Raw genomic sequence first — 19010 nt, forward strand, 5'->3', positions numbered from 1 at the left:
ACCATGCCAACTGTGTGACAGCTCATCTGGACAAGTATTATGTGCATTAAAAAAAAAGCAATCCAGTAAAAGGCCTGCAGATACACTACAGCATGTGTTTTGTTAACAAAACCTCCCCCCCTTGTCGGCAAACAGCATTCAATGAGAATTCACACTAGGGCCACATCCCATATCTAAAATGATGTTCTCTCCTCATCTTCTATGCAGTAGGTGGAGGGGTGAGAAGAAAGCTCCCCCGGTCGACTTAGTCATATCTTTTTTTTTTCCTCTGTGACTTCAATGACTGCAGATTAAGAAAAGGGGACAAGGAGAGAAGGCCACTTTAGACTATTGTGACGCACCCCAGACTTCCCCTCACACACTCCACCCACATGGATTATTGCACACAACTCCTCTAAGGCCTCTCATTCATGATCACAAGAGCACAAACACACCAGGGCCCTTTAAGTCCACTCCATTTTTAAATAGCTGTATATTTCTTACATATCAACAACACCGGTCCCCTTTAGCAAAAAGTGCTCAACTCAAAATATATATATATAAAAAAGTGATATCTTCATTGTACATGTCATTCGATAGGATATGTTGAACAATTATGAACACCATGAAAATGTGTTGTACGCTTCGTCGAAGCAATCGGGTTCCGACTTGTGGAATAAAATCATAATGTTGGTCATTGTGTGTGATTTCGATATGCCTCATTTTCAACAGAATCACAGGTGTCAATTATCTAAAAAAAATGCATCTTTTGTGGTCTCCCAACTTGGTCAGGTCAGTAACATGCACAGAAAAAGTCAGAGGGTGATAAACCAAGACAAAATGTACTGCAGAGCTAAGAGGTTTGCAGAGGGGGGAAAACTAACTCATGTATTTTGAGAAGTTGCATTGCAATTTCATTTTAGTTCGGCTGGTCGCTCTGTATACCTTCAATATGTCCCTATTCTGAGCACCAGAGCCAAACCCGACTCTCCATCACAATCTTTCCTTCAGAATCTCATGCATCAAAAGTCACTGACATAAGTCCCTCTTGGTACAGGCCTCATACAGTATGCAGTCCAGATTATTAAATACATACAAGTACTCAGTCTTCATTTCCAAAATAGTGTGGACACACACACTGTAACAAGCCTTTTCAAACCATTTGTTGAGTGTTCTACTTGAGGACAGAGACTGCAGTGGGGGAGGGGGGGGGAGGGAGGGGAAACAGAGGACAACCCAACAACATGTTTAGATATCAGACTGCGGTCCTGTTGAGTACCAGAATGAGGTGAGGAATGATCGGACAGGCATCGCGTCCAAAAGATCAGGCAATAAATATGGTCGCCATTTCCCAACGCAGACAGGCGCAGATTACACTTCCTCAAGACTCCTAAAATTCATGACATCACCGCCGTCTAATCGTCCCTTTATCTCATCGGGCCTGGAGTCGGGTGCAGAGAGCACGGACAGACCAGTGGAGCAGGGTGCGCTACTGCAGAGAGCGTTACCATGGAGACAGAGCGCCAAGGGGCTACTTGGCCTTTACAGCCAGCCAGCCTGCCAGCCAGCCACAGCAAGTTTAACCAATCACCTCTCCACTGTTCCCTTTTGGATTGTCTCAAATATCAGAGGAAAGACCCCCTCTGAATACAGATGTGTGGATCTGGGCTGTATCGCTGATGTAATCACCCGCTGTAGCCCAGACCAACAGAAGGGAGGTTTGGAGAAGATAGGCTACTGTATGAATGCGCTAGAGTACAAAAACATCACACCACAGCATTGATAGCTTTACGGAATCGAATTGATTTCGGGTCAATTCCATTGTGATTCAGTGAACTGAGATTCCGTTTGACAATTTCAATCCGTACATGATTGGCCTTTATCTTCTGTTTGCCTTCTGAATTGGTTGAATTTCAATGGAATTGACCCCATCCCCGATCTACGGTATATTGTCTCAGGTAAGAAACGGTACGAAACCCTCAGCGTTACTGAGAACAGTATACAGAGAGAGACTTTTCCACAGTCTTTCCAGTCAAATCATTTGGAATCCAGGTTGCAAGTTGAATGCAGCGTCCTCAGTGTCCGGTTCAAAGATACTGGAGGAACTCAAGAATCAAAACTGCAATCAAACCAGGTCAGGTTAAAATACAAACAGCAACGCCCTCAAGTGGGTTCATCATTTTCACATTCGATCTAGAAATGTCTTTTTCTTTCTTTGTTTGTAGTTTCAAAGTTTAAATTGCCCCTTATCCATCCATCGTCTTTAAAAAAGGGCTGTGAAGGTGGGAAAAGTTACTTTTAACCGAATAAGTCTTTCAGGTCATTGTTGACAGATGCGCTGTGTTTAATCCCACCAGGGTTCATACCGGGAGCAGCAGTGGGCTGGGAAAAGTTCTGTGGGCTGAAGAAAGGGTTTGCCTGCATCCCGAACCCGCTGGGGACCCCTCCCATACCCATTGGGGGGGGCTGGATAGGGGCAGTCTGAGCAGGCTGGGCCGAACCATACTGATTGAGCCAGGGGGTGGTGGTCCCCGGGGTGGGCTTGGATGCCATTTGGTTGAGGCAGACTTTGGACTTGTTGGAGGAGAAGAGGGAGTCCAGGGCCGACATGTCGGGGGCCTTGTTAGCCTGGCCTGCGGATCCCTGGGTTAGGGCGCTGAAGTTAGGAGTGCTTGTGGTGGTAGCCATGCCTCCGTAGAGGCCAGGGCCCGAGGGACGCATGCCCATCCCCATCCCCATGCCCCCCGTCTGGAAGCCCATGGCCGGGTTGAAGCCATTGCTGATACTGCCCATGGGGGTGGGGGTGGGGAAGGCGGCGATGGTGCTGCCCTGGATGGGCGATGGCCGGGGGGCCGAGAGGGACATGCTGCCCAGGGAGGTCATGTTGTTCATCAGGCTGCTGGTAAGGTCCTTGGCCTGCCAAAGACATCAGGCAATGCATGACAGATCATGGAAAATGGATGCCTCAAGGTAAAGTACTGATCAATTCTCACTCACAGGTTGTGGATGGATGGATGGATGGATTGTGTGTGCGTGTGTGTGCATGCGTGCGTGCGTGCGTTACCTGTGTGGAGGGAGTAGCCGGTTTGATACTCTGGGGGGCCAGAGGCTGCTGGTTTCTTAGTTTGATTGCCTGCTCTTGTTCCTTAGCCAGCCGCTGTTTCTCCTCTAGAGTCAGGGACATCTTTGGAGAGAGAACGAAAAGGAGGAGAGAGAGAGGAGAGAGGGATAGAAAGAGAGGGGGTAGAGGGAGACAGGGATGGAGAGAGAGAGAGAGAGAGAGATCAGTATCAGTAATATCACCAAGTTCGAACAAAAGAGGTACTGCCCAGGCTATGAATGCTAATTCACAAGCGTGTAATATGTTTGCTCTCAGTTGTGCATTATGCCCCCGCCCGTTGACCTACCCTGTTGGGTTGGGAAGCTGGTGCGGAGGATCCATGCTCTTTCCCATTAACCCCTGCACTGCCAGAGCTCCCTCCGAAGAGTTCGTCAATCTAGAAAACACACAAACAGCATCAACACGCCATAACGTGTCTGCATGACATACAACCAATATTACCCTACAAAGGTAAATATCGTGCGTTACGTCCTTCATCAAATTCCGCTGTGCCTCGTTGAATGAGAATCGAACACTTTCCCCCCCGTTGTCAAGGAAATGACCTCTCACCTGGTTGCCTGAGCTGGGGGTGCTCTTTGTGTCTTGTGATTGGTTCCCCGGGTTAGTGATATTCATGCTCCTGAGGGAGGAAGATAAGATGGGAATAGAATAGAACGTTATTGCCTTTAAAGAAAAATTAAAACAAAAAGGTGATTATTCAAAACTACACAATCACACCAGTAGGCTATACACAATTTCACTATAAGGGTACCAAAACAGCTATGACCCGTTTTCAAAAGAATTACGATACATAAACTTGTTCTTTCATAGATAACAGTCCTTCATAGGTCATCACATTGTTGTACTGTGAAAGGAAAATCATATTCCTTCCTTCCTTTACTCCACTCCTCCCTCCTCACTTCCTTCTCAAAATGCATTGGATGAAGAGATCGAAGGGGCTCCTCCCCTTCAGGCATTGTCATCCAATGTGTTTTGAGAAGGAAGTGAGGACACAGGATGTGAGGAACAGAGGAAAGACTTCTGGGATGCAACCAGAGAGACCGTTCAGTCTGTCCTCAGACGGCAGCCTATTGTAGTGTAAGTGATTTGATTGACACCTCTGCTGCTCCTGCATGGCGTGCAGCTGCTCCAGTTTGGTCTTGTGTTCCGTCTCCATGCGACTCAGCATGTCTTTGATCACAGCCATGAACGAGTTAAACTGAAACACAGACAGCCGAGGGGAGGACAGAATGAACTTGTGAGTAAGAGAGAGAGAGAGAGTTGTGTTGGTATTCAACACCTGGATATTGTAATGATGGTGTTTCAGATATTGAAGAATAATATCCAATGATGCGTGGAAGAAGGTGGATACTCAAATTGAAAGTTAAATAAAAGACAATCTGAGACACCACACAACTGCCCAAGAGAACGGTCAGCAGGGAAGTGGCATCCACAAAGAGTTTGCAGTCAATTTTATAGGAGGTAATAAACATGAAACCAGGACATAAGGCTCATCTCAGTTAGGCTTGGCGCCAGTGAGTCTGACATGTTATCAACAGAGATCTTGGGGTCTGGTACCCCTGGTTGTAAACCATATTCCAAGGGTCACTCAAGGAAAATACATTAACAGATATTGTGTGTGTGTGTGTGTGTCTACCTGGTTGAGGTTGAGGTTGTTGTCTATACTGAGAGAGACGAGGTGAGGCAGACTCTTGGTAGCTAGGTGCTCTTTGGGGATGCCCAGTTTCTTATGGCTGAAGGTGCACTTGTAGATGCCTGTGGAGAAGAGAACCAACCATACAATCATTCCACCAAAGATCAAAATGAACGTGTGTTTGTCAGAGGCAATCAGTTCATTCATATAACCATGAACTGGTTTTATAAATATAACCATAAACTGGTTCATATAAAATCATAAACTCTTATTTCTACATTCGATCTTAGCCAAAAGGCAGAGAATCGATATACACGTTAATTCATGAACGTGAGAATCATTTCAAAAATAATAAATAAAGGCCCAGCTCCCTCTCTGACCTAGTATTCCCATAAGTACGGCAGGTTCTCTGGAGGGGATCTGCTGGAGGAAGGTCAGGATCTCATCGATGACAAACCACTTATCTAGGTACTCCAGGATCTTCCCCAGGCACACCAGAGAGTTCACCCGTACCTGAACACACGCACACGCACGCACGCACACGCACACAAAGAGTAGAGACAGTCACATATTTCAGTTCAAATTAACAAAATAACAGATCTTTTCCAGGTCCTGTGTAAAAAGGGGTAGGGGAGACAGAGAGAGAAAGAACAGAGGAATAGATAGATAGATAGATAGATAGAGGGAGAGACTGACTGCGAGCGAGGATGTCTGTAGACAGGCTGACTTGATGCGGGGGATGAGAGAGTTCTTCATAGAGGGGTAGTCGATCAGGTTGGCGAACGTAGGGATGATGTTCAGGCACAGCTCCTGTAGGGGGAGGGGGGTGGGGGCCACAAACACAAGAGAGGATACGTCATTGACCATGATGTCATCACTCTGCGACCGGTTGGCAGTGGCAGTGGTTGCCATCAGTTGGTATCACAGGGCACATACCCACTGCTGTGTTGCCAGTACCTGTATCTGTATAGATGGGGCCTCCAGGGCTCTGTAGACCATGGGCAGCACACTGTTCTTAATGTCCTCCGGTGGGGTCTTGGTCAGCAGCAGGTCCATCTTTTGCAGGAATATCAGCAATATCTAGAGAGCAAAGAGGGGTCAAAACAGAGGGACATTAGGAGTCTATTAGGAGTTGAGGGGAGAGTGTAACAGAAGAAACAGAAAACGACTCTACGTGTGAGTAGGGTAGTATAGTACCTAGTAGCTAGTGTAAAGTAGCTAGTAGTAGCTAGTGTAAAGTAGCTAGTAGTAGCTAGTGTAAAGTAGCTAGTAGTAGCTAGTGTAAAGTAGCTAGTAGTAGCTAGTGTAAAGTAGCTAGTAGTAGCTAGTGTAAAGTAGCTAGTAGTAGCTAGTAGTAGCTAGTGTAAAGTAGCTAGTAGTAGCTGGTGTAAAGCAAGTGAAAGGACACTATGAATAAGCACTTTTAACCATTAAAGACACAGACAGACACACACACACACACACACCTTAAGCACCTAGCAAAGCTTAGCGAAGACCACTCACCATATTGCTCGCCTGAGAGCATGAAAAGAAGAGAACAAAGAAATGGTGAAGCCCAAAGCACAGAGAATTCTCTCTAGTCAAGTCATTGAACCATGCAATCCCCATAGCAAACACCAAGACAGTGAGAGTAAAGCCCTTGTTGCCCCCCTGGGTGTACGAGGGTAGACTGTGAGAGTGGAGCCCTTGTTGCCCCCCTGGGTGTACGAGGGCAGACAGTGAGAGTGAAGCCCTTGTTGCCCCCCTGGGTGTACGAGGGCAGACAGTGAGAGTGAAGCCCTTGTTGCCCCCCTGGGCGTACCTGTACTGGCTCCTGCTGTTTGAAGACGGGGGTGAGGTCAGGGAGGATCAGTTTGATGTACTCCTCCTTGGTGCACTCCTCCGCTATGAGCAGCACGTTGGGCAGGACAAACGGCACCATGTCTGGGTTCAGGAACTCTGAGGTGAGCGCCGGGAGGATACGATACACCACCACTCGCTACGGAGGGAGGGGGGGGAGGGGGAAGAAGGCAAAAGGTCAGAGATCATAGAGCGGCCTGTGGTGGGATGGTAGCATGACCTGACAGTATGATTGTACATAAACAAAAACAGTGCTGATAACACCACACACACACACACACACACACACACACACACACACACACACACACACACACACACACACACACACACGTTCCAGAAAGAGCCCGTAGCCCCTTCTCCCTATACAGTGTAGATCTGAAATGCTTGGATAGGTGCAAGCAAGATGGTAGAACCTCCACCATGCAAAAATAAAAAAATACATATCGATTATTCTTTTTTGCAAATACCAATTTTTCTCAGATCTACAGTAATGTCTGTGGAAAAGGACCCTACGTTTGAGAACTGCTGGGGCTAGGGGATGTTTCTGAACAGGGCCCCGGTGTGTGGAGGATAACCACCACAGCTCTCACCTTGGGCAGCTTGGGCAGGACCTTGGGCAGGCCTTTGTAGAACTGAGACTTCTGCAGGTTGTCCCTCTGGAACAGGGAGTCAAAGTACTGCAGCGTCACCGCCCCCACGTCATCAAAGAACGGGATCTGGAAAACACACACGAACAAAACACGCACACACAAACGCACAGGGATTACCAAACTAGACTATGAAGTACCCCCCTGGGTGTATGAGGGTAGGCTAACCCTAACCCTTGTTGGGCTCCCACTCCTTACCCAAGTACTTCGGCTGGGGGGGGGGGGGGGGGGGGGGGGGGGGTTTAACAGTACACAGAGTCAGACACACACGCATGTCCACGTGAATACACAAGTGTAAACAAGTCGAAGTCCAGGGACACACTTCCCAAAGGACAGGGATAGCGTAGCCAGCGTAGGCTAAGATATGATAACAACTCTGCCCCTCACCCTGGCTTGAGGTAGGACCAGTAGCATGCTAGCCTTGAGAGTAGAAGATATACACTTGGAGCATTTCATATATTATCTGTCACACCACGTGCGGTCACATGCAGCGGTCCTGACCTTGGTCATCTGGTCGGCGTCTGGTCGAACGTTGGGTGTGACGCTGAGAAGCATCTTGACGTGCTCCCGCACCTCCTCCGGGATCTTGTTCAGCATGGCCGGACTCAGCCTGCTCAGCTACAGGGAGAAAGGAGGGGAGAGGAGGGGGTTACCACGTTTGTCCGTTCCATAGACTTGTGATTCAGTGGAACGAATGTTAAACTATTGCTTCAAAATCCAAAAATGTGGTTCTCTCTCTCCGTCTCACCTGGTCCAGCTGCCTGCTGAAGCTCTTGAAGATGTCGTGCTTGTTGACCTTCAACACGGGCTTGCCCTCGTTGAAGACGGCGTGCATGACCACGCCCAGCGAGTACATGTCTGAGGCCGAGTCACAGCTGACGGACAGGATGTACTCTGGGGCCAGGTACTCCGGGTTGGGCAGGCAGAGAGGGGGGAGGTTGGGCTCCCACTCCTTACACGAGTACTTCAGCTGGAGGGAGGGGGGGGCGGGCAGCATGGATGTGTGTTTTTAACAGTACACAGAGTCAGATACACACACGCATGTGCACGTGAACACACAACATGAATACGTACAAAAGACTGATTTTCTATAGACACACAAACAAGAAAATTAAGCATTCAAACATACACTCACACATGTATGGATTCAAACACACACACGCGCCACAAAATGGTATTCCAGTCGTGTGTGTGTGTGTGTGTGTGTGTGTCTTACCTCGGGGTCTGAGGGGTTGTTGGAGGAGATGCTGAAGTCGAAGCCCATGATCTTCCAGGCTCCGCTCTTGTTGAGGATGATGTTCTCTGGACACAGGTTGCCCTGGACCATCTTCACCCCGCTGTGGAGGAAGGATAGGCCCTCCGAGATCTGACAGAGAGAGAGAGTGTGTGTGTGTGTGTGTGGGGGGGGGGGTGATGAGAGAGAAGGGGAGAGAGGGGGGGGGGAGTGAGGAGGAAAGGTGATGAGAGAGAAAGGAGGGAAGGGGGGGTTAGAGGGAAGAGAGAGGGGAAGGAGGAAAGGTAATGAGAGAGAGAGAGAGAGAGAGAGAGAGAGAGAGGAGGGAAGGGGGGGAGGTTAGAGAGAAGAGAGAGGGGGAGAGGGCATGGAGATATGGAGTAGAGGGAGAAAGAAGACATTTTGTAACACTTGAGGGGCCAAAAAAAGAACAAACTGTTCACAGTATAACAGCCCATTCCTAGCTTAGTACTTGACAGGAGTGTTCTAGCCCCTGTTAAACTATGCCTAGTTACAGATGTTCTTATGAAAGGCATGACTCTTCATAACTATACTACCTTGTACAGAGTGTAAATCAACAGCAATAGAGAGGTGTGGTGGTTAATTGTGTTAGTCCAATAGACTCTAAGAGGAACTGGTCACATGCCTGGTAATATGCATAACAGCAATTAGAGCAGCTGGACACAAAAGCAAACAGATGAGTGCAGTAGTCACATGAGGTCGTGTGTGTGTGTGTGTGTGTGTGTGTTCAGTGTCAGGTCCTACCTGTAGCAGGCCATATTTGGTCTCCACGTCGTACAGCTTGTATTCTTTGATGTCTGTGGGCACGGGGGTGGGCAGGTTCTCCCACTGGCCCAGCACATTAGAGAGGCTGGCAAACACTGGCTCTGTACAGAACGCCAGGCAATCCCTGGGGAGAGGAGGGAGAGAGAATTAAAAGTCAGCACCACAAAATAATAAGGAATCAAAATCATATTCAAAATGTCAGATTCAAAGACAGAGAGAGAGAGAGAGAGAGAGAAAGAGAGAGAGAGAGAGAGAGAGATGCTTCTTCCACTTGCTCTGGCAGGGAGCATGTATAATTCATTGCTCAAACTGCGTAGCTGGCCCCAAGGCCTTTGATCATGCTTGGCTGCAGCGCGGGTGCGCACACACACACACACACACACACACACACTACACACCCCTTCGCTCTAACAAGTGTGTGAGAAAAGTGAGAGAGGGAGTATAAGTGTGTGTGTGTGTGTGCGCGTGTGCGTGTACTGTAGTGTGTATGTAGGTCATTCCATAAATAAGAGAGCCAGTGAGGAGTTGTTGCCGTGGTCAACCTCGCAGTCCGTTTATGTCGGTGTTCATGATCAAACCATGATCATTTCATGTAATCACATCAAGGCATAAAGCAGGAACATAGTAACATCACAGTCATAAATTCATTTGGAAACCAATGTTTAGTCCTTCTTATGCTTGGTGTCTTCAAAGATTTGGCAGAAATCCCGTAACACAAAATGGTACACCACTTCCTGGAGATGTATGGCAGTATTATGCACATTTATAATGAATGTTCAGTGATTACACATTAGTGTTGAACCCTGTAATAATCCTGGACCTCGGTCTTTGATGTGTTATTAGGTGCACCTTGGAATCACACTGTAACATTTAGTGTCTCCTGTTCTCCATGTTACGCAGGGAGAAGAGTTTTCATGATCACACAAATACAAATAACTGAGTTTGTAGGATGTAATGCTTCCAATCGTCTACCTTGACTCCTCCATGTGTGTGTGTGTGTCTACATTGACTCCTCTGTGTGTGTGTGTGTCTACATTGACTCCTCCGTGTGTGTGTGTGTCTACATTGACTCCTCCGTGTGTGTCTACATTGACTCCTCCGTGTGTGTGTGTCTACCTTGACTCCTCTGTGTGTGTGTCTACCTTGACTCCTCCGTGTGTGTGTGTGTGTGTGTGTCTACCTTGACTCCTCCGTGTGTGTGTGTGTGTCTACCTTGACTCCTCCATGTGTGTGTGTGTGTGTGTGTCTACCTTGACTCCTCCATGTGTGTGTGTGTGTGTGTGTGTCTACCTTGACTCCTCCGTGTGTGTGTGTGTGTGTCTACCTTGACTCCTCTGTGTGTGTGTGTGTGTGTGTGTCTACCTTGACTCCTCCGTGTGTGTGTGTGTGTGTCTACAGTGACTCTTCCGTGTGTGTGTGTGTGTGTGTCTACCTTGACTCCTCCGTGTGTGTGTGTGTCTACCTTGACTCCTCCGTGTGTGTGTGTGTGTGTGTGTGTGTGTGTGTGTGTGTGTGTGTCTACCTTGACTCCTCCAGCGGGTGCTGGACGGTGAGCAGGCGGGGGTGGCGTAGTCTGGTCAGCTGCTGCACTCCTTTCTTGAGCGAGTCGATGATCTGGTCCTTGTCAAACTTCTGGTATTTATCAATCATCTTCTTATCAAATACAAACACAGCCACCTCCTGGAAGCGCACAAACAACCACAATGGAGTCATTATCATCTGCAGAGTTAGACGCAGATGTCACATTTATGGTTAAGTGGAAGGAGCCTCACATACATAGATGTAGCCTATATGAGATGCTTGTCGCTTTCTGACCGTTTTTAACCATAGTCCTAACTTTCCACATTGAATAGAGAGAGGAAGCTTGTAGTCTCTTTCAGTCTCTAGACAGCCACCATTCTCCACACACACACACACACACACACACACACACACACACCATTGAATGTTGATTTGAATGTCCGTTCTACTCATTGTGATTCTATGCTGCCACCCACCTGTTTGGTGGACTTCTTGGTTCCGTTGTAGATCCTCCAGCACATGCCAGGCCCCCCGCTGGCGATGTGGCGGCCCACCTCAAACTCCCGCGTCACCGGGTTGCCCATGACAGCGCTGGTGACGTCGGCCGTCACCTTGGTGACGGTGCTCTTTAGTTTGTTCAGCATGGACTCCATGACTTGGCCTGACGTTTGACCTGGGGAAAGAGAGAGAGAGAGAGAGAGAGAGAGAGAGAGATCACAGAGAGGGTTAAAGTCATGCACTGTTAGGAAATGAATCAGGAAATGAATCCGTACGCGGACAGACGGAGACAAACGCATCTCAGACATCTCACATACACTCACACACCCTCTGACGCACCTGCCGGGTTGTCCCCAGAGCAATATCACAGCCTTGCACATCAAACACCACACCGTGTCCTGTTATGGCTACAGGCAGGCACAGTGCATCAAATAAGGCCGTCACCTCCGCATTCAATCAACAAGTTGGTGACACAGAGCACTGGATACACTCTTATGGCTCAGCCCGACACACTCGAGCTGGGTGCAATCTTCACTAGAACAGTCTGCAGTGTATGTTTCCTCCTTACACACACACACACACACACACACACACACACTGCAGTATATGAGAGAGACAGATCAGAGTCAATAAATTAATGAATAGCCTACAAATTAGTATGCATTGTCACCACCCAGTGTTTGGACATTTCCCGAGGCTACACGCTCAACCCAAGATAAATATCGCCACAATAGCAGAGAGTGAACACACACTCGGACATAATATCCTATTAACATATCAAACAGGAAGCTCCCACCACCAACGGACCACTGAGGAAGCCGTTGATCACTTCTGAATAATAAAACTCATTGAGTCACTGAAGCCTCTGTGCCTCATGTGGCATGATGTCATTGCTCTCCTTAACACCTAGGCCTGCCTCTGCCATTGCCAGCAGCCATAATCGAGTGAGTGGAGAGAGCCAAGAGCTTAAATGAGGAGGAGAGGAGAGAAAACCGGTCGATAAACCATGACTTAATCAGCCTGTCTCCATTTGTCTGTTTGTTTCAAGAGTCTGTCTGTGTCTCTCTCTCTCCACCCTGAATTTTAAAACATGACTCACACAATTTGTTTTATCATATACATATAACATAGGCTTGAGTGTCAAAGCCATGTCCCAAACACTTTTCATGAGGATACAATCATTTTGATTTCTCCATATTATACATTTGTTGATTGGACACAGTCAAGCAAAAAGTGCGTCTGTAGATTGAAACACGTATAATGTTAAATCGACAATCTTAAATCGAATGTTAGTAAATTGGATGAATGCACAGGCACAACTGGCAGTCCTTTACCGTACACTGACGCAGACACTGCTGATGTGGTCCATAAATTAATGTCAAATGTCTATTGGCACAAGTGAACCTCTGTCTGTCGGTCATGTGTGAGCAATGGTTGCAATGAATAACGATTCGAAATCATTGAGGAATACAGCATGCAAAAACGATAGACTTGTCATGTCGCCGAGAAACACCTGTGACCGTGCGACACAGACACAGAGATTCAGCAAAATAGCGGACGGCTGTGCAACTCGTCTGGCAAATCCAGTCAACAGTTGAGCGATTGCGGAAGAAGCATGTCATACATGAAATGTCATCATGGTTGGTGGGTTGTGTTGTCCTAATGACGCATACAATATTAGCACATATCCAGATGCTGACCAACCCCGAATTCATTTTTTCCCCCAGAATTGCCGTTCTCAGTTTGCTATGCTAACCACGACCTATCCAGAATAACCTGTTCGGGCCTCACCTGCTAGCTAGCGGGCTAATGTTGGTGCTACCAGGCTAGCTTAGCTAACAACAGCAACAACACCGTAGGAACACACTAGGCAGACTAGCAGTACCATGCTAGGCTAGACATGTTTATTCAAGATGCGGTCTGGCGTTACTGCGTCTTCAAACAACTGTTCCACGCTTACCTAGGTCACGAAGATGCGAGTGATATTCTGGTTCCGATGCGTCGAGTGAGAGGGCTAAAACAGCTGTCAGTGGGAGCTGTGGTACACAGCCTCCATGTCTTCCAGCCTTCACAATTAGCGAGGTTGCTAGCTGCTATCCGTGTACTGTAAGCCGTCACTTCCGACTGCTGGAGCGCTGCTTTGTCGCTGTGTCAGCGGTGACCTCTGATTGGACGAACTAATACCTACTATGCTGTCTTGTCCAATCAGACGTCCAATGCGTAGAAGCGTTGCTCTTCTAACTGATTATATATATATTATAACTTCGAACCTGATTCTCCATGGAAAAAGCCAGAGGACGCAAACCTCTGTATCCTCTTTGGAAAACCAACTTCAAGCACCTTCATGTACAGTATGCAAGTAGTGTATTGTACAAGTCATTAGCTTCAGTCACAAGAGGAAACAAATGCTATTCGATCCAAGGATTTTATTAGATGATTCATTGTATTGATTCATTGTATTAGATGATTCATTATTCATCGGAATACAGTGTAATACAACATCATAAAGTGCATTTCAAAAACAACTCAATGCAATTAAACAGCATAACTGAATTGGCACATATAACCCATGATTTCAGAACCTATTACAATAGATGAGTGTTCAGTGAATGTTCAGTTTGTTTTGAGTTTACGGATACAGTGGAAAAAAGCTGGTAAACTACAACATTTTAATTTTCACAAACAAAATAAAGTTTCAAAGAATTCCCTTTCACCCCCAAAATAAATGTACAAATATGGTTAGATTAAACAACAGTAAGTAGTGCGGTGCTACATTAACTAGCATTATTCCCTTCACCAGTTATAAATATGCTACATAATTCAAGACAAATTGTCATTTGTTAAATTATGCCATTCTTAAAACATAACATTTTCTTATATTCTGTTTAATATCCAGAAATATCACTCAATACTTTTTCGTCAAAAGCAATTTCCCTGCAAGAATGACCTCTAATCTACTATTCACAGTACCTAGAATACAATCTACCTGAGAAAACTAGCTAGCTACATGATACCAAACCCTGAATTAATTCCCAGCCAGATCGTACACCTGTTAGTAACATTACATGTAAATGTGTCCAAAACAGACACATATTGCTAGTGTGTAGATTCCAAAAATCAAGTATTTGTCAGGCATCAGCCACCTAATAGAGCAGGAATTAAGAACATAAATGAGGGTTTCATTCACAATGAAATGAAGTGCATCAGGGTGCAACTCCTCTTTAGAAAAGTGAAACAGCTGCTACGACAGGTTTGTGCACTTCTTGACTATAATAAGTAATAATTCTTAACAACAGCATCTTGTGTTGGTGAGAAGAACATGCTTATGACCTACAAACTAGTGCAACGGGGTTCAGAAACTTTTTAAAAGCAAGGCCTCATAAGAGCAACAGCGCTAAAAAAGACGAGGAATAATCAAGAGATCAATTATTTCAAACCATAGGCTACAGCTTTGGTATTGTAACTAATCACCTAACCTGATTACATCTCCAAACCCTCTTCTGCCTATTACCAGTACTCTGGTACTAGAAGATCTCTGGCAGTGTCTCAGCCAACAAGGAGCAAACCAACAACTCAACCATGGAGAATGTTGAAGAAAAACAAAAGGCTGTGATTCTCATTCAGACCACTAGGTGGGGCCGTTTCCACTGACTAGTAGGTGGAGCAGAAGTGCTTGATGAAGACCACAGGGTGGTGCTTCTGGAACTCTTTGACCAGCCGCCGCCTTTCCTTGCCAGACAGGGCGCCACTGAGCGAGATGTCCCGAATCAGCTGCTTCAGGCTCTCCAGGGTGGCCGCCTCGCGCTGGTCCTCATACTGCTGCGGCGTCACCTGCTGGCAGAAGGTGAACACTGCAACGCAGGGGGGAGGAAGAGAGTTGACAGAAAGACAGGTGGTGTATTTATTGTATTAGGAATAACTTCTTATAGTTTTGGGAATAACTTATTTTTCTATACTGTATGTTGTATGGCTAAGATGATTAGTCCTGGTTGCTTTAATACTGTATCGGTGTGGTAAATGTACTAAACTTTGACTTACTTGCCATGGAGTCTGGATCTCTTCCCTGCTGCAGGGTCTGCAGAGTCGTCCTCACAGCTTCAATCAGTGATATGGGGGTCTGTTTTCATAACAGGGAGAAAAGGGCAAGGAGAACAATGGTAAATCAAACGTAAATCAAACCCTGAATGGTACTACTTGTACACTTACATTTACATTAATGGTATTTAGCAGACGCCTGTATCCAAAGCGACTTACAACAAAATACATTTGTTTAAGTAAGTGAATCATCTACCCATTGAGAATGTCAGAAATCAATCCAACGCTTTGAGGTCAACAGATGAGAACAACAATGGAACAAGATTCCAGAGGTATGCTATTGAAGGGATGTGTCTTAAGGTATGTCTGGCATTAAAAGCAGAGGTGTGGCATTGTGAGAACCTGGTGGGTAAGGTGTTTGACGCCCTACATTACCTTGAAGAGCTGCGTATGGTTGTCTATCAGAAAAAGCACAAGGCTCTCACTCTGGGCGCGTGTCAGCTCCTTGTTCTGCACGACTGCCTTCAGAAACATCCGAGTGACCAAGGCCCTGTTGTCCGTCTTTAAGAGGAAATTGCAGGCTGGTTAGTAACAAGGTAACAAGCCGATACATAATCAATTCGCACACGGATAAGTGTCTGATTTTGATGTCATGCAAATATTATGGATAGCTTTTATGTCGGTGAAAGTATGCACTACAAAGCGCATACAAAAGGGCCAATGGCGCCTGTTGTGCTGCTGGTCCCCGGGGGGGTCGTACCTGTACGTGCAGGCGGAAGGCGTCCGGGTGGGCGGCCGTGGCCATGAAGGCCAGGAGTCTGCGCAGCTCGTCTCTCCCGCTGGGCTCCAGCAGACGCAGACACAGCTGAGAGGCCCGCATGGCCTCCTCCGTCTTCCCACAGTCTTACAACCAGAGAGAGGTACACAGAGACATGTTCAAGTGATGCAAGTTTGCCTTCATAAGAACTTTCAACAACATAAAAACCTTGCATCGCTATACATCATCTCAACCCCCCCCCCCCCCCCCCCCCTCCACCAAGTCAGCCAACGAGCCACTCTCACCCAGCAGTTCCAGAATGCCCGTGTGGATGTCCAGGTAGCGCCCAGTAAGCAGGGGCGCCCTCTCCTGGCCACTGTAGTACTTGGCGATGATGTCAAACAGCAGTCTTTTCTGGGTGGCCAGCTTCTCAGCCCCAGTCTCTCCAGCTCCACCGTGCTGGCCGAGCTGCTCTCCAGCCACCACGATCAGCTGGTCAGGGAAGTGCTCCAGACAGTCGGCAGCAGCCGCCAGCCATGAGTCTAGCCTACGGCAAGAGAGACGGGAACTAAGTTCATCTTCGTTGTTCATTTAGGACCAAACGATTATGGTTTTTTTCCAATGGAGGACAACTGCAAATGGCCGTTCAGACGTGACTGTTTCGGATTGATGTGGTAAATCAATTAAGTCTTGGTTGATTCATGACTAAACCGTAACCTAAAGTTTTGATAGGGTCACGTCTCTCAAATGTTTTTTCTGCATTGATATGTCAGCTAGTCAGCTAGAGGCATCCAAGCCATGTCAAGGCCTGTGGTACTGTAGGTACTGACTCGGGTAGATTGAGGCTCTGAGGCAGCTCTCGCTCCAGGCAGGTATTGGAGATGACCAGGTCCTGGTGGCTGGACAACGGGGCGCTGGGCTGAGGCCGGGCCGGGGATGCCAGGATGCAGTCTAGGACAGGCAGCTCCATCATCTGCAGCAGCAGGAGCAGAGTTTGCTGCCTCCACACCCCCTCAACAACTAAGGAGAGGGGGGGGGTGAGATTAGTCATAGGAGTTGGCTGAAGCACATACAACTCTGCAACCACCAGACCACTGTGTTCTATCTGTATTGACATGTGACAACTGGGTTTGCCATTTCACCTGACTTGGAGAGGAAGCTGGTGGTGGGGGCTGATGTCAGGGCTGAGGGCAGAGTGGGCTGCAGGTTGATGGTCTTCAGCAGCCTCTCCACCCGCCTGTCTGACGGCCCCACTGCCAAGGGGTTAGAGATGGTCCTCAACTCCTTCAGTCTGGGGGAAAGAGAATCATAATCATCATCATCATGGATGAGAAGAAGACGAGTTGTGACGCAAGTGTGTGTGTGTGTGTGTGTGTGTGTGTGTGTGTGTGTGTTTCAAGATACACAAGAGATCAGCAGAAACTGTGCATCTGGAAACACAGTCTGGCTGTGTGTGTGGACCATAGATGTTCTTTGTTGTGGATATGATCATTTTAATTGTTCACTCAATAAAAATGTGATGCTTCTCTTTTGGAATAGATGGCGATGACAAAATGTCACAGCAACAGAACTGAATTGATAACATAAAGGGCGAGCCTCATACATACCTGGACCCTTTCTTCCTCTTTCTACCCTGGTCCTCGGTGGCCGGGTTCTCTGTGTCACTATCGCTGGCCTTCTTGGTGGAGCCTGGCAGCGCGTCACAGTCCAGGAAGCGGAACAGGCTGCTGCCCGTGTCCTCGAAGGCCACCTCTTTGTCGCGACGAAAGAGCTTGGTGCCGACAGGCTCGAACACCTTGGCCTCCATGAGCGCCTGGCAGAGCCGGGTCGCCTTAAGGCGGGACACCTCGCTGGCGCAGAAGAGGACGTTCTGCATGAGGTGGCTCAGCACCGCGTCCACCGCGTCTGAGCCAGTGAAGCAGTCGGTGTGGACGCGCAGGTGTCTGCGCCGGCGCCGCACTTCCACCTGCGTCTGCAGTGCCTGGATGATGTTGCGCCAGAGCTGCGTGGCGCGGAAAGGCCCTGAGAATCCTTCGAGGGAGGAAAGAGTGACATACATACATACATACATACATACATACATACATACATACATACATACATACATACATACATGAGTTTGTGTTTATTTTGATTGTCTACAATATTCATTGCTGTGGTCTCTCAAGACTCAGGCCAGTGTTCTGTTTTCCATTTCTGGAGTACTTTACTGTCTGGCAGTTACATTAGACGAACAGCATCCTCCTCCATACAGTCCTATGGACATGCATCTGTCCATAGACTAGAGAGGATGCTATCCCGCTAGCTAAAACCAGACGCGTAGCATTTCATTAGCTCTGTTTTTTTTTGTTCGGAAAATTACGAAAAGTTGAGCGCACCTTACGTGCTCATCATATAAATCTTGTCATTACAGAAATATAAAATGTTCACCAGGTTGAATGTTTTCACGGAGGCTCCGTGTTTGGCTGTTCAGTCTTCTAAACCTCGGTGTCAAATCAACCGCCATCGTGCATTAGGATGTGACGTATCTACTTCGTGTCTTCTCCTTACGAAGAGCGTTCGTTTCCTAAGCGATGTCTAAGCGGTTTAACCTGCCCGGGGCCCCGCTGATTACATTCGATTTTACAGCCGGCGGCCCCCCGGGCAAGAGCCGTGTGCCCCCCGGTTCGAAGCTTACGGCTGAACTATAAACGACAGTCTTTGTGAGCTCGTATATTTTTTTGACATACTTCCTTTGTTGTGAATACACCCACTCAGCTTCAAAGCAAACCTGAAATCCTGGCTAAAAAGCAATAAAGTGCAAGTGGTCTCTGAATACTTGGAACTGAAGTGACTTTTTGACCCTCATATTTGATCATGTTTTATTTTTTTTATTCTGCTGTGCTTTATGCTGTATTTTATGCTGTATTTTGTGATGATATGTTATGTTTTCTTCCCAGGTACTGCAGATGGAAATA

General features: G+C 47.3%; 2 protein-coding genes across 3 annotated transcripts; both read right to left on the bottom strand.

Moving 5' to 3' along the window:
• Positions 1-184: 184 nt before the first annotated feature.
• scyl2 (SCY1 like pseudokinase 2) lies at positions 185-13347 on the bottom strand. Of its 2 annotated transcripts, XM_083692199.1 has the most exons (18): positions 13222-13347; positions 11240-11436; positions 10765-10922; positions 9222-9366; positions 8439-8588; positions 7971-8192; positions 7724-7840; positions 7166-7291; positions 6535-6711; positions 5691-5813; positions 5430-5543; positions 5114-5246; positions 4737-4855; positions 4198-4298; positions 3650-3719; positions 3387-3476; positions 3044-3163; positions 185-2895 (listed from the first exon to the last, which is right to left on the bottom strand). In XM_083692199.1, exons 2-18 carry the CDS (start codon positions 11414-11416, stop codon positions 2278-2280), a joined length of 2760 nt encoding a protein of 919 aa, XP_083548325.1. In that variant the 5' UTR covers positions 11417-11436; positions 13222-13347; the 3' UTR covers positions 185-2277. The 2 variants fall into 2 exon arrangements, with proteins under 2 accessions (XP_083548325.1, XP_083548326.1); XM_083692200.1 differs by lacking the exons at positions 10765-10922; positions 11240-11436; positions 13222-13347 and adding an exon at positions 10215-10221.
• A 402-nt stretch (positions 13348-13749) lies between these two features.
• On the bottom strand, positions 13750-18574 carry depdc4 (DEP domain containing 4). The gene is made up of 9 exons (XM_083692487.1): positions 18484-18574; positions 17661-18084; positions 17196-17344; positions 16884-17073; positions 16359-16600; positions 16057-16199; positions 15732-15857; positions 15300-15378; positions 13750-15112 (listed from the first exon to the last, which is right to left on the bottom strand). Exons 1-9 carry the CDS (start codon positions 18557-18559, stop codon positions 14913-14915), a joined length of 1629 nt encoding a protein of 542 aa, XP_083548613.1. The 5' UTR covers positions 18560-18574; the 3' UTR covers positions 13750-14912.
• Positions 18575-19010: the final 436 nt, after the last annotated feature.

This window comes from Argentina silus (assembly GCF_951799395.1).
Source record: "Argentina silus genome assembly, chromosome: 20".
NCBI lineage: Eukaryota > Metazoa > Chordata > Actinopteri > Argentiniformes > Argentinidae > Argentina > Argentina silus.